We start from the raw sequence: 14,717 nt of genomic DNA, 5'->3' as shown, positions 1-14,717 counted from the left end.
GGCAAACCCCTCCCTCCCCCTCCCTCCCCTAGAGTTGATTGTTGTTTGATTGGCCACTGGAAAGTCTCCTGTCCTGGAGACAACTTCAAGTCGTGTTGTAGATAACCCTGTGGTTCATGCTGAAGTCGTTTCGGAGTCTCCTCTGAAAGTCGCGCTGGAAGTCGTGTCGCCCTAGTGTGAACCGACTCTTACTGTCACCAACAAAAGATTTCGCCAATGTTACCCAATATGTTGGATTTTCCCAAATTTTTTGTCCTAGTTACAAGGATCATTTGGAAGGGAGGGTGAATTTTACCAGCGGGAACATAGGCCGTCAGAAAATGGGCTTTAGATACATTTTATTAAAAAGTTTACTAAACTTCATCTGAAATTATGAAATCAAGTGGCATTTTCATTTACTTTTTGTTGTTCCTTGAAGTTGAAGCATAAAACATACAAAAAAACACAATTGAATCCCTTAAATATCGAGTACAATGGAATTATTCACAATTCATTACACAATCCGTGCGTTTAACTCACCTGTTCATAAAGATTTGCCAGCCAGTTCATGCCTTTAAGTTGGTAGCCTTTAAGTTTCCCACAGAAAATTGTGGGCTGGGGTATATCCTCCCCTGCTCGTATTGATGGATTAGCCAGACTGTAACTCTCTCCAAAGCTTGATTGAGCTACCCGTAAAGCTGCTGCTCTGCTTTCCTTGGCATCTTCATCAAACGATCTGGTCTGGAAAGTAGTATATGTCTCAAAATAAGTGCTGGGTGACTTATGATCTTCAAGCTCTTGTAATCTGAATAACAAGGCTTAAAGAGGAACTTCACTCGGTATTGAAAAAAAATGTAAGTCTGCGGCTATAATTACTGTAGCTGCTGACTTTTCTGATCAGTCGAAGCCAGCGCCAGATCAAGGGGCGCAGGGAAACCTCTTAGGATGTGTGATATGCATCCCAGGAGGCTGTGGGGGAAGGGGGACATTACCCTTGCCTAGGCAAGGAATAGGAAAATGGTAGTAAGTATCTGCTGCAAAAGGTACTTGTTACCCAAAAAATTTATCTAAATGTGCAACAGTGAAGGTTTAGATTATTTTGTCTTATATGCGAGTGAAGATCCACTTTAAAAACACACAATAAAATTCATATATGCAATTAAAGCTAATAACAAATTCCACATATAATAAGTAAGAAAATGTAACAGCTAATTAAATAAGTTCATCTATACATATTGCCTCCTCACGATGACTGCTCTGCAGAGTACATCAGCTAAAGTAGCAATTTTTCGAACGAAGACCAATAAAATAGGAGTCATGACTACCTACCCTAAAAAAAGAAAAGAACAGTTTCCTAAAATGTAACAATAAATTTAACTAAATAACAAAAAAGACCACACAGGAAAACAGCAATAGGAATCTCACCTGTGCCTGGTGTATCCTGAAAGCCTCCTCTGCATTCTTCAATGCTTGAGATTTGAAATAGTCACTGTCTGAAAAAAAGTTAGCAGACTCAGTCTAAGTACTACATAGTCATGATGTTTTTGTTTTTTAAACAAAGAAGGTTTACAAGCCTAAAAGGTTTGCACAGTAAGAAGGGCACTTCCACGTTGTATTCTACAAACTGAAAAGATCCAGTATAATATTACATTTGCTACCAACTTTGCCACTTACCAACACCTCATAAGTATCTGAACTACAGGTAAATAAAATAAATAAATAGAAAAACATAATATTTTTAGATTTTTTTAAAGTGACAGTTTAACTGCTTGCCGACTGCCCACCGTCATTTTACGGCGGCAAGTCGGCTCCCCTGCGCGAGAGGCGCGATCGCTGCCGGGCACCCGCGATTGCTCGTTACAGAGCGGGGACCGGGAGCTGTGTGTGTAAACACACAGCTCCCGGTCCTGTTAGGGGGGGAAATGCTGATCTTCTGTTCATACAATGTATGAACAGAAGATCAGTCATTTCCCCTAGTGAGGCCACCCCCCCTACAGTTAGAACACACCCAGGGAACATACTTAACCCCTTCCCCGCCCCCTAGTGTTAACCCCTTCACTGCCAGTGGCATTTTTATAGTAATCCAATGCATTTTTATAGCACTGATCGCTATAAAAATGCCAATGGTCCCAAAAATGTGTCAAAAGTGTCCGTCATAATGTTGCAGTACCGAAAAAAACAAACGCTGATCGCCGCCATTACTAGTAAAAAAAAGCATTAATAAAAATGCCATAAAAATACCCCCTATTTTGTAAACGCTATAACATTTGCGTAAACCAATCAAATGCTTATTGCGATTTTTCCTTTATCTAGATGGCGGCTCACTTCCTCATTAAAAAGGTCTATTGGTTTGACAAGAACGATTCTTCACGAATCCTTGCTGATTACTGCTAATGATACAGTTTTCATTACTAAAATCTTGTATATAGTCCCTTATCATCCCCTCCAAGAGCTTGCATACTATTGATGTTAGGCTAACTGGTCTGTGATTCCCAGGGATGTATTTGTCAACAACCAACACCACGCTTAGATGCATTATCTGCCCATATTTCAGTTATTCATAAAGAAGGGAAATATCCCCTCTACACTGCTCTAACTACAGACCCATTTTGAACCTCAATATAAATTAAAAATTATTTGCCCAAATCTTCACTTCAAGACTTATGCCTCACCTCTACAAAGTAATACACTTTTATAAAGTTGACTTTATGCCCACATGGGAGGCTCAAAATAGCAGCATTCATGCAAAAAACATCATCCGTTCAGCTCTGTCAAAACCAGACCAAACCATTATATTGTTGATGCCAAAAAGGCTTTTCATGAGGTCCGCTGGTTTTTTATTCAACTTACCCTGATAACCATCGATGTAGGCATATGCAAGCTTAGGTTGGAAACCCTGTGTTCCTTCCCTATGGCATGGGTCAAATTAAATGGGATCCTATCAACACCATTTGACATCAATAACAGAACCCAACAGGGATACCCACTGTCTGCCTCATGTTTATTCTAACCCTAGAACCCTTCTTACAGTGCATATGAACGAACCTGAACACTTCAGAGATTGTGGGTAGAAAACAACACCACAAAGTCTCTGTATATGCAGATGACCTGATTTTCTTTCTTAGTCAAAAGAGCATTACTGTCACAAACCTGTGACTGAATTTCAATAATATAGTGAACTCTCCAACTTTCATATTAATTATCAGAAGGGGGAAGTGGTTCACAGACTTAAAAGAAATCAGGGGGAATGTCCCCTATTGAGGCGTTAAGTTATATGACATTTCATGTCTGATCAGAATCTTAGACTGATGTTGCCACTCTACCAACAAACAATTGGTTCACAATGAACAAACAGTGAGTTCTCATTGAGAACAACTTCCTACCCATATACTAAATACATTAGTCAATTGTATTAAAATAACAAATGTTATGGCCACTGTCATGTGAATGCAAATCATGTCAAATTGTAATACCATAATCTTCCTGTGTGATACTCAAGAAGGCACCTCCTGCTTGTCGGGGGGTTGAATGGTCTTCTAGCTTTCGTAAAATCTCCTCCTGTATTTCATCGGGACCAGATTCTCGTTTGCGGCTGACAAAGTGAGCATATAATTCTGTTTGCGTTATCAAGAAGTTCAGTTTTCTCTGCTGCCTTTTAGCCTGGTCGTATGAAAAAAAGAGAGGAAAGAACAGAAAGAAAAGTCCTTAAAATACAAACAAAATGAACAGACTTAAGATTTTTTTTAAAAAAAGTGTATGAATGCCAGACAAAAAATGACTGCACTAATGCAAGGTGGATGGAGGAATACTCCCTGCTGTGCTATTGTATTCTGACTGTGGGACGCTAGCAGGTCTCCTCTGCTGTCAGAATACACTGATCAGTGATGCAGAAAAATTTACCAACAGTCCCACTTGAGAGGAGTCGAACAGTGGTCTCTGCTGAATTGATCCATCTATGGCCCGTTTTGCACATCACAACAATAACCTTTTGATGAACTGGAGCGAGACAAAGGGAATAACAAAGTCGTAGTTAAAGTGAAAGGAAGCAACTATATTAGGGCAAGAAAGACCTCCAGAGCCTCAACCCCACTTTTTTTCTAAAGCCGCAAAACTAGTAGAGACACCCCCAGTGACCCCTATTCCCACTGTGACCTTCCCCCTTGTGGGGGTTGAATACTGTGGTGATACATATGGATCGTCACTATTTTAAACTGTACTGTTTGTATGTTCTGTGCTTATACCAATAAAAAACATTTTATACTTTACCTTACACGTGCATTTTACATTTGCTTATTGTACCGCAATAGTCCAACTGGCCCCTCCCCCTTTTTGGCTTGGGATCCAAATGCCTATCTCTATTCTACTCAGAATCCTGGATGATGGTACTTTTTATTAATTTTATTTTATATGTATTTTTCAGAGGCCAACTTTATACCTCATCAGGAGGTGTCATAGTGGGAATGCCATGAGAACACAAAGGTTACAACTGGAGCCAGAAACTGTCAACATCCAAGGGGCAAAGGGCAGGGCCCCAAACTGGTAGTGTATATGACAGAGTAGAAATTTCGGATGCACAAGGACAGGGTTTCTCAACTGGGGTTCCTCGAGAGGTTTTCAGGGGTTCCACTGCTGGATATAGCAAAGAAGTGTGTGCAGAGAAAGCAATGTCTACAACAGGTAATGACGGGGCTGGGAAGCATAAAAGGCAGTGAAGGATAGGCAGGTGCCTGGCTGTGCAGTAAGAACAGTGACTCCCAGACAAAGCAGCTTAAAATAAAGCTGCTTGATAATGTTACCAAGAGTGGGTCCGAAGAGACATTGTCCCTCAAATGCTTCTTGTAGAAATTCAGCTTTTTAGCCAAAATGGTCTCTGCATCTGCACCAACATGAGGCACATGCAAACAATAAGATGGGGGCTTTCAGCAAAATAAGAATGGGATCATCTGTGGCAGTGCCTAGATTTCTTTTAGGATTTTGACCAGTCAGACATGAATTGACAAGGTAAATCACAGCCAGGATTTGGGGTACAGCAAGATCCACCAGCAAAAATAGAGCTCTAAAATTGGTGTAGAGTCTCAGCCTGGAGCAGGTTTAGGAGGGGGTTTATAATAGAGGGAAGCTACTTCCCTTTTCATGCCTGTTTATTAAGCAGCTGGTCAGAGAGGCTGGTGGATGGCTGTATTTCCATCAGTGGTGAGGAGACCTGGATGCCTGCATGGAAGCCTACTTACTTGAAACTGCTGGGTGATCTTGTCTGTAAATGGGACTTTGCAATAATATATACGCTGTGGCTGGGACGCTGAACATTATTTAGAAAATACTGTGTTGTACTGATGACAAGTTCATTGTGTTGTTTTGAGCTGCCCCTGAAGATAAAGTTTGTCATTATTTTCTGTTTTGCTGAATAAAGTGTATTTTAAGTTGATTGAATGGTCTCCCAGCCGCCAGTTTACCCCTCTGATCCGGACAATGGGTCCACAAATAATAATGAACAAATTCTGAACAAAATATTCACAAAATATGCAACAATAACAAGCACTTGAGGGAAGCAAGCAACTTATTAAGAGTTGGAAAAGCAGGTGTAAAGAAAAAGGCCCGGATTCACATACATTGGCGCATATTTATGCTGGCGTAGCGTATCGAATATACGCTACGCAGCGCACAGAGGCAAGCACAGTATTCACAAAGCACTCACCCCCAGTCGCTCTCAAATCTACGCTGGGTTTCCTCAGCGTAAGCCAGCGTAGGTGGAAGTGGGCGTGAGCCATGCTAATGAGGCGTGATCCCATGTAAATGAAGGACTGAGCGTCAAAGTTACGAATAACGTACGGCGCATGCGCCGTCCCGTGGACGCATCCCAGTGCACATGCTCAGAATCGCGTCGAAACAATTGCCTAAGATACGTCGAATCACTGCCTACGACGTGAACGTAACCTACGCCTAGCCCTATTCACGTACTACGTAAACAACGTAAAATACGACGGCTGTGTTCCCTGGTCCATACCTTTGCATGACTTCCGCCCCCTATATGGGGAATAACTTTATGCCGGACGTAGGACTTACGCAAAGCGCGTATATTATGCGCCGGGCGCAATTACGTTCGTGAATTGGCGTATTTCCCTCATTTGCATAGGTGAATAGGAAATCAATGGGAGTACCACTTGCGGCCAGCGTAAATATGCGCCAATGATACGCCGGCGTAGAAAAGTTACGTCGGTCGGGTGAAGCCTATTTTCAGGCGTATCTAGTTTTGTGGGCACGGTGCACAGATACGACGGCGCATATTTACACTTACACAGCGTATCTCGAGATACGTCGGCATAAGTGCTTTGTTAATCCGGGCCAAAGTCTTTGTAGTTTTAGGAGTTTAAAATGACCCAAGACTGGAAACGCTACTGGCAGAAGCAATAAGCTGACCTTCCAGCTTCAGAGTGGTGCAAACTGCATCAATAAGAGCACCCTTTAAATCCAGGAGTAAATTATTCAAAGTCAGAGCCATGGGTATAAGAAACTTGCACTCCAGGTTCATCTGGGCAGGCAAACCTGCGAGGGTGCGTAGATCAATACTATCCCTGCTAAAAGCAAAAGGCAGGATCAGCTTTCTGGACACGATAAAATATCAAGAAGCTGCCAACTTAGTCCGAGTGATAGACTGGTGCAATCGAGACAAAGAAACATGGGTAAACTAGGAACTAGAGTTGCAACAAAATTTCGACCGCTGAAACATTTTGGCGGAAAATTGTGTTATCTGCAGAATGAACCAAAAACGCACCGCGTTTTTACTGCGAACTTGCATACATTTTGGGCCGATTTTACCATGATCACTGTGCTTATGGTGAGTTTTTCATAGGTGAAGGGACTCAAAAAATGCATTAAAAACCTAACACGAGTGCGTTAATGATGCGTTCTTGCTGCGTTTTCCATGCATTTGAACTGAGAGGTGCATTTTTTTGTGCGTTTTAACTGAACAAAAATGCACCAAGCTGAATTTTTAACACCACAATGGAAGCACAACGGACCACTGTAAAGACATACATATAGCTGGATATCAGTAGATACGCCGTCGTAACTCTGAATCTACGCCGTCGTAAATTTAAGCGTATTCTGGAAACCAGATACGCTTAAATTAGGCTAAGATACGAGCGGTGTAAGTCTCCTACACCGTCGTATCTCAGGGTGCATATTTACGCTGGCCGCTAGGTGGCGCTTCCGTTGAGTTCGGCGTAGAATATGCAAATGACTAGATATGCCGATTCAGAAACGTACGTGCGCCCGTCGCAATTAGTTACGCCGTTTACGTAAGAGATACGCCGGCGTAAAGATAAAGCTGCTCCCTAGGTGGCGCAGCCCATGCAAGGTATGGACGTCGGAACAAGCCTATCTTTTTACGTCGTTTGCGCAAGTCGTCCGCGAATAGGGCTGGACGAAATTTACGTTCACGTCGAAACGGCGTACTTTGGAGCAATGCACACTGGGATATGTCCACGGACGGCGCATGCGCCGTTCGGAAAAACGTCAATCATGTCAGATCACGAATCATTTACATAAAACACGCCCCCGTGTTCCTTATTTGAATTAGGCGCGCTTAGGCCGGCCCATTTACGCTACGCCGCCGTAACTTAGGAGGCAAGTGCTTTGTGAATACAGCTCTTACCTCTCTAAATTACGGCGGCGTAGCGTATATGCGATACGCTACGCCGGCTCACAGTTAAGCCATTCTCTCTGAATCTAGCTAATAGAATTTAAATACAATATCTGCCCCCCTCCTTAACAGTGCTTGGGACCCCACAGGAACTCTCTTTCTAGCAACAATTAGAGAGCGACCTTAACGTTTTTCATAGGCACAAAAATAAAGAATTTTACTCCTTTCTTATATTAGCAAGTAGATATCAGGCGTTACCAGATGCTACAGAAGATCTGGACCCCTTACTTGTATAAAAAGTCCTGTTGGGTTCTAAATCCCCCTTCCCCAACTTCTCCCCCCCCCCCAACCTATTTTTTTTTCCCTATCCCTCTTGTTTATTCCAATACATTTTTGTATTAGGCTGGCCATACATTATACAATTTTCTTTAGATTTACCAAAACCATATAATATGAGCTCAAACCTAATTACTTTCAATCAGGCAGGCTCTTGTACCACATAGTTGAAGGTAAATCTAAAGGAAATTGAACCAATTGAAGACAATTGTATAACGTATGGCCAGCTTTACTCTTTTGAGGAACTACCTGTCAAACCAAAAAATAATTAATTAATTAATTAAAGCTGCCAGCACCCAGCACACTCCCTGAGGCTGGGTTCACACTACTACACTACTTTGATCCTACTTTGCTCTGCTACATTGGTCCTACATTTATCCTACTTTCATGAACAGGATACTACTTTGGTCCGACTTCAATGATATTCAATGGGCTGAAGTAGGATCAATGTAGGACCAAAAGTAGTACAGGGAGCATTTTTAAAGTCGGACCGACTTGTGTAGGACCAGTTAAGACGGCTCTCATAGGGAAACATTTTTCACACGTCATGCTACATGAGGCTCCCAATGTAGGACCGTTTGTCGGACAAGTGTGAACCCAGCCTCAAATGTGAAACATATAATCTCTTATTTACTCCCTTAGCCTGTGTCTCATGCTCTTAAAAATCAGAAAAACTTCAGAATTTGCAATGCTATGGTTCCACGAACATATCACTATAATGTCTTTCTACTCCATGCTCTGTATTTACAGAATATGACACCTTAAATGATTCTATGACCTTCATTGTTATATTGCATGGTTGATTTCATTAACTAAAGAATTTATAAAAAAATCTAAAAAATCTAGGAGTAAAAGTAGACTACGACTCCTGAAGAGTCAGCTCGGAATCAGACAGTCTCTGTGGACTATTTCTCACAAGCTACTATGGCTATGGGTAAATCAGGCAAAGAATATGCTGGAGAGGGTGTGGGAGAGCACTTGCATCACCCAGATCAGCGTCATCAAACAACTGGGTAATGTGGATGAATAAGTCTTGCTTAACCATTGAAAAAACCTTAGCAGAGATGGCAGATGACCCAGCCACACCCAATGAGGATGGGAGAGACTAACAGCAGAGGACAGAATTTCTCCTGGGTGCAGACATTAGCAGTATTAGTAGGTGTGCCGCAAGCAGCCCCAGAGTGAAAAGAGTTATTAGTAGAAAGAGATCTGGGAGCACCCAATACAGCAGGACTGTATCCCTCCAACACCTCATAGCTCAAACTAAGAGGCAAGTGTCAGATGGCTGGAGATGACCAAAAGGAAAGGGGAACAATGGCGTTCAGTGACTAGTGAAAATGAGGTAGCTCCTGGTGCTCGGCTAGACTGCCTACTCACTGAGCCCTGAGAGACAGGGAAAGCGCTGAGGCAATGCCAGTGACTGTAGATAATGATACGCAGATAACTTTTACCATAACAGAGTCTGGAAAGTGTCCCGTGTGAAAGCCAGTGCCTGAATGTCACTTCAAGGCTATTCCTGCAACATCTAGCCAAGAGGGTCTGGATGCAGTACTACACCAAAGGCCATGCTGGGGATGACCAAACCAGATAGTTGTTGACTTGGGGGGAAACCGCAAGCAGAGGTGCAGACAAATATCTTGATTGAAGAAAAGTCAAAGACATAAAACTTACTAGTAAAATATTAGGTTAGTCCTCCAAGCACACAAAAAAAAAAAAAAAAAACGGAGACATGCTTGTAGTGGAAAGGAGGTTCCTTGGCTGGCTCACAATATAATTTTTTTTTTCTTGTGCCGGTATCCCAGAATGAACAAGAAAGAAATCCTAATGGCTACCCACAGTTTTAGCTGTGGTATGGCAAACTGGACTATAGAGGCTGGTGGCCACTGGACAGACTAATCTTGGTAGGGATACATTCGCTGGATGTTGTATCCAGCAGCTCCATGCACAGTATATTTCGGCAGTAAACAAAATAAACGATTAATTCCTTTACCTCTCTCATTTCCTCATCCAATTTGCGCTGTTCAAGGGCTTCTTTTTCTGCCCGTTTACGATGCTCTTTCTCCACCTTGTCATATTTTTTCCAGTACAGCGACACTTCCTTCATTAACCTGCGTGCTCTAGGAAGCGTTTCCTTGCAATTCTTCTGTGCCTGAATAGCAGCTCTGCGAACTTCCCGCATGCATTGATGAGCCAGCTAACAGGGAAAAAGGTATATTTATATATACTCTATGAGCCAACTAATAGAAAAAAAGATTATATTTAGTCAGAAACTCATGTACAGTAAAACCTTGGATTGCGAGCATAATTCGTTCCGGAAGCATGCTTGTAATCCAAAGCACTTGTATATCAAAGCAAATTTCCCCATAAGAAATAATGGAAACTCAAATGATTCCTTCCACAACCATTTATTCATATGTCCTTCAGTTTATAGTCCATATAAAAAAGATTATAGCAATGTGATTGGTTGTGTAACCATAAAATGTCCTTCCACAAATGGAAGTGTCCCCAAGGGGATTAGAAGCAAAATCCAGCAGGAGCTACAGAGTACAAAAGAGAAGAGAGGCGCCTCTAAGTGTAGCAATATGTTGTACCTTCATTAAATGTAACCATATTGCTACACTTAGAGGCGCCTCTCTTCTTTTATACTCAGTTGTGACATGACGCTACTTGTATATCAAGACATCGCTTGTATATCAAGTCACGATTTATTAAAAACATTTTGCTTGTCTTGCAAAACACTCTCAAACCAAGTTACTCTCAAACCAAGGTTTTACTGTACTTAATGCGCAATAGAAATAACAAATAAGATAATTTAAAAAAATTCACCAAATCAACCCCTCCTATCCTGATTTCAATGAAGCGAGCATCTTGTACATTATAGGCAGGGCTCAAGTCCTGCGGGAACGCGTGGGAACGGAGTTCCTGCACTTTTTTCACATCAGGAACACAGTTCCCTTTGCAGGACTAGAGCAGCCGAGCCGCCCGAGCCAATCCTTCACTAAGCGGCGATGCCCAGCTTGAGTCACTGTCAGGGGCAGGTGAACCTTAGTAATCCTTTATGTTACTGGCCGCTTCCTGTATATGGATTCATCGGGTAGTGTGCAGGTATTCCGTCACTTCCTCGATGCCGCAATGTCTCCTGGAAGCTTTTGTCATTGTTCCCAGGAGACATTGCGGAGGTCTGCCGCGAGTTAACACAGGATTTAGAAAGAACTTGCTTAAAGTTCCTGTGATAACTCGCGGCAGACCTCCGCAATGTCTCCTGGGAAAAATGACAAAAGCTCCCAGGAGACATTGCGGCATCGGGGAAGTGACGGAATACCCGCACACTACCTGATAAATCCATATACAGGAAGCAGCCAGTAACAAAAAGGATTACTAAGGTACAGTGGATCGAGAAAAACAAAACATGCAGTTTAGTAATTATGCATACAAGGGTATCATTTTTTTTTTTTTTTGGTGGGGGAGTGGATCTTGGGTGGGAGTTCCCACACTTTTTCCCTAGGACTTGACCCCTGATTATAGGTATGCATCAGTATTACATTTGGAATCCAAATAAATAATAGTATTATAATAAATACAACAATACAAGAAAATTAGAACTTTCTCCATAAAATGATAGTGTACGGAAGGTTTACCTTTTTGCTGTTTGTTAACAGTAAATTGCGGGCTGAAACCTTTTGCTTGTAGGCCTGAAAAAAATGTTAAATAATTATTATAAAGGTTTATGATACAACAACAGAACCCCAAAAGTGCAAAACATAAATACCGATTGTCGCATTCCTCTTTATTTTACAATTGCTTACACATCTTTTCAACATTTTAATATTGTAGTACAATTAGATATTTTACAGCTTTGAAATTGATAAATTAAAAATTGTATTGTATTAAAAAAAAAGTGGAACACCATTTTCATATTTTTTTTCTATCCCACCAAACCCCTTCCTGTATTAAAAAAAAAAAAGTGGTTTTCTGACAGGCAGGCCGTCTTAATTGTTTATCCTGCATATTACATGCATCTGTTTCTATTTAATATCAGACTGTGTAGAGAGTCTAACTGAGGTAAATGTGGGAGGGATGGTGCAGATCTTCTTCTTCTTCTATAGAGATACCCAAAAGTGCACCGATACGGTCACATTTTCTCCCTGCTAGATATGGCATTTGATCCTTCCTTGAAGTGCAACCCTCTAATTTTCGGTTACCTGGACATATCTATTATGGACCTGTATCCCGCTGATGCTGTGGGCAAGGAACTTTGCAAAGTAAGAAAACAAAAGTGCTAGACGCCCTCCAATTCTCCACATGTAATATTACACTGGCTTTGAGAGATGTGCTGCGTCGTCTTGATTGAAAAACAGAAATAAACTGATTGGGGCTGCCTGCAAAAGTGCCACAAATTATAGTGTGCCTGGATTGAAAGAGTTGACTGTTTATTGGGGCTCAGCCCATCTCTTACAGCTTTAAGTATTCTGTCAACACAGTTGTTAACCACTTAAGCCCCGGACCTTTAGGCAGCTAAATGCCCAGGCCAGGTTTTGCGATTCAGCACTGCGTCGCTTTAACAGACAATTGCGCGGTCCTTGCTAAGTGGCTCCCAAAAAAAATTGGCGTCCTTTTTTCCCCACAAATAGAGCTTTCATTTGGTGGTATTTGATCACCTCTGCGGTTTTTATTTTTTGCGCTATAAACAAAAATAGAGCGACAATTTTGAAAAAAATTCAATATTTTTTACTTTTTGTTATAATAAATATCACCCAAAAACATATCTAAAAAAAAAATGTTCCCTCAGTTTAGGCCGATACGTATTTTTCGACCTATTTTTAGTAAAAAAAAATCGCAATAAGCGTTTATCGATTGGTTTGCGCAAAATTTATTGCATTTTTATTAATTTTTTTTTTTTTACTACTAATGGCGGCGATCAGCGATTTTTTTCGTGACTGCGACATTATGTCGGACACTTCGGACAATTTTGACACATTTTTGGGACCATTGTAATTTTCACAGCAAAAAATGCATTTAAATTGCATTGTTTATTGTGAAAATGACAGTTGCAGTTTGGGAGTTAACCACAGGGGGCGCTGTAGGAGTTAGGGTACACTTAGTGTGTGTTTACTAGTGTAGGGGGGTGTGGCTGTAGGAATGACGTCATCGATCGAGTCTCCCTTAGGGATCACTCGATCGATACGCTGCCACAGTGAAGCACGGGGAAGCCGTGTTTACATACGGCTCTCCCCGTTCTTCAGCTCTGGGGAGCGATCGCGACAGAGCGGCTATAAACAAATAGCCGCGCCGTCGTCCCGGATCGCTCCCCGATCGGACCCCCCACCCGCTAGAAGGCAAGGACGTACATGTACGCCCATTTGCCTGTACGTGCCATTCTGTGGACGTACATATACATGCGGCGGTCAAGAAGTGGTTAAAATCATCTCCTGTGAGATCAAACCTTATGTAAGGGCATAGAGCGTGGAAAATAAAGACTTTAGAATTTATTCTTTGCATAGTCGTTTGCTTTTTTTAAGTAAAAAATATCTAGGAGAGCATCAGGGGGTGGTGGGCTAAATATTCAGAGTTTTGCTCTAAGTTTTTAGAATGCATGAAGGTAAAAAAACTTCTCTGTGCAGCAGTCGCCCCCCCCCCCCCCCCCCCCCCAATATCTCGATCCAGGAATGTGAACGAGAACCTTGGCTCTCCGGGTACTCTCCCTTCTCATTGGCTGAGACAGCAGCAGGAGCCAATGAGGAGAGAGAGGAGGTGGAGCCACAGCTCTGGGTGTGAATAGATCCAGGAATGAGCCTGCTTGGGTGCCCCCATTGCAAGCTGCCAAGAGCACTGGCGAGGGACACAAGGGACTAGAGAACAGGAGGATCGGGGGTGCTCTGTGCAAAACCACTGCACAGAGCAGGTGAGTAAGACATGTTTGTTATTTAAAAAAAAAAAAAGCCTTTAATATCACTTTATATATCAATGGTTATGAAATGCAGACAGACCAGGAATATGTGTTAATCTTTAAATTGATCCATGTGAAGATACTTAGGTTCTAGGCCCCGGCAACAAAGTGGCCCTCAATATCCACCTGAAAACAAAACGATCGGGGCAGGAGCTAATCTTGCATTGGACAGTGTACAGGTTAGACTTGGGGTCCAATGGGTACGAATAGGCCATTGTAATGCCCAAATACTGTATATTCACAAATCCACAAAGCAACTGTAGCTAGGGTGTACTGTGCAAAATAAAAAAAAGACAGAACTTCTCTTTTCCACTATGGCTTGTGGTTTTCTATAAGAGCATTGTTCAAATAATGGTTTGCTCCGTGTTTCCCTAAAAAGAATGGCATGCAACCTGCTTGGAACAAGAACGCCAAGCTGGAAGTATGGCCATTTATAGAAAACATAGTAAAAAAACTTAGATTTACAGGCAACGTTGTAGATTTAGGCCACAGTATTAAAAGTAGCAGCTCAGGCAAACAGCTGACTTTATAGATGAAATACATACTGTATAAAGGAGCTATTTTACCTGTCACGCTTCTCTCTTCTCCTATTAGGATGTTTCTTGCTAGCACATATGCACTGCAGCATAATCAACAGACTTCCCAGTCTGAGCTCTGTTGTACAGGGATTTTAAAAGGCTCATACCAACTCAAATGAATGCAATTAGACTGCTTACATTTATGGATATATTAATGAATAAAGAGCCCTATTAAACTGTGTCCTTTATATCTGCCTGGAGATCAGCTCACAACATTCCCATGCTATCAGGTCAT

General features: G+C 41.8%; 1 protein-coding gene across 1 annotated transcript in view; it reads right to left on the bottom strand.

Moving 5' to 3' along the window:
- INO80 (INO80 complex ATPase subunit) overlaps window positions 1-14,717 on the bottom strand; it is a 167,790-nt gene that overhangs the window by 103,958 nt on the left and 49,115 nt on the right. The window contains 5 exon segments of the mRNA XM_040332513.1: window positions 520-720; window positions 1,405-1,472; window positions 3,453-3,639; window positions 9,948-10,151; window positions 11,596-11,649. Of these exon segments, the coding sequence (XP_040188447.1) occupies window positions 520-720; window positions 1,405-1,472; window positions 3,453-3,639; window positions 9,948-10,151; window positions 11,596-11,649 (714 nt within the window).

This window comes from Rana temporaria, chromosome 13, assembly GCF_905171775.1.
Source record: "Rana temporaria chromosome 13, aRanTem1.1, whole genome shotgun sequence".
Lineage (NCBI taxonomy): Eukaryota > Metazoa > Chordata > Amphibia > Anura > Ranidae > Rana > Rana temporaria.
Note: the sequence above shows the minus strand (reverse complement) of the source record. Positions and strands in the feature narration are given on the sequence as shown.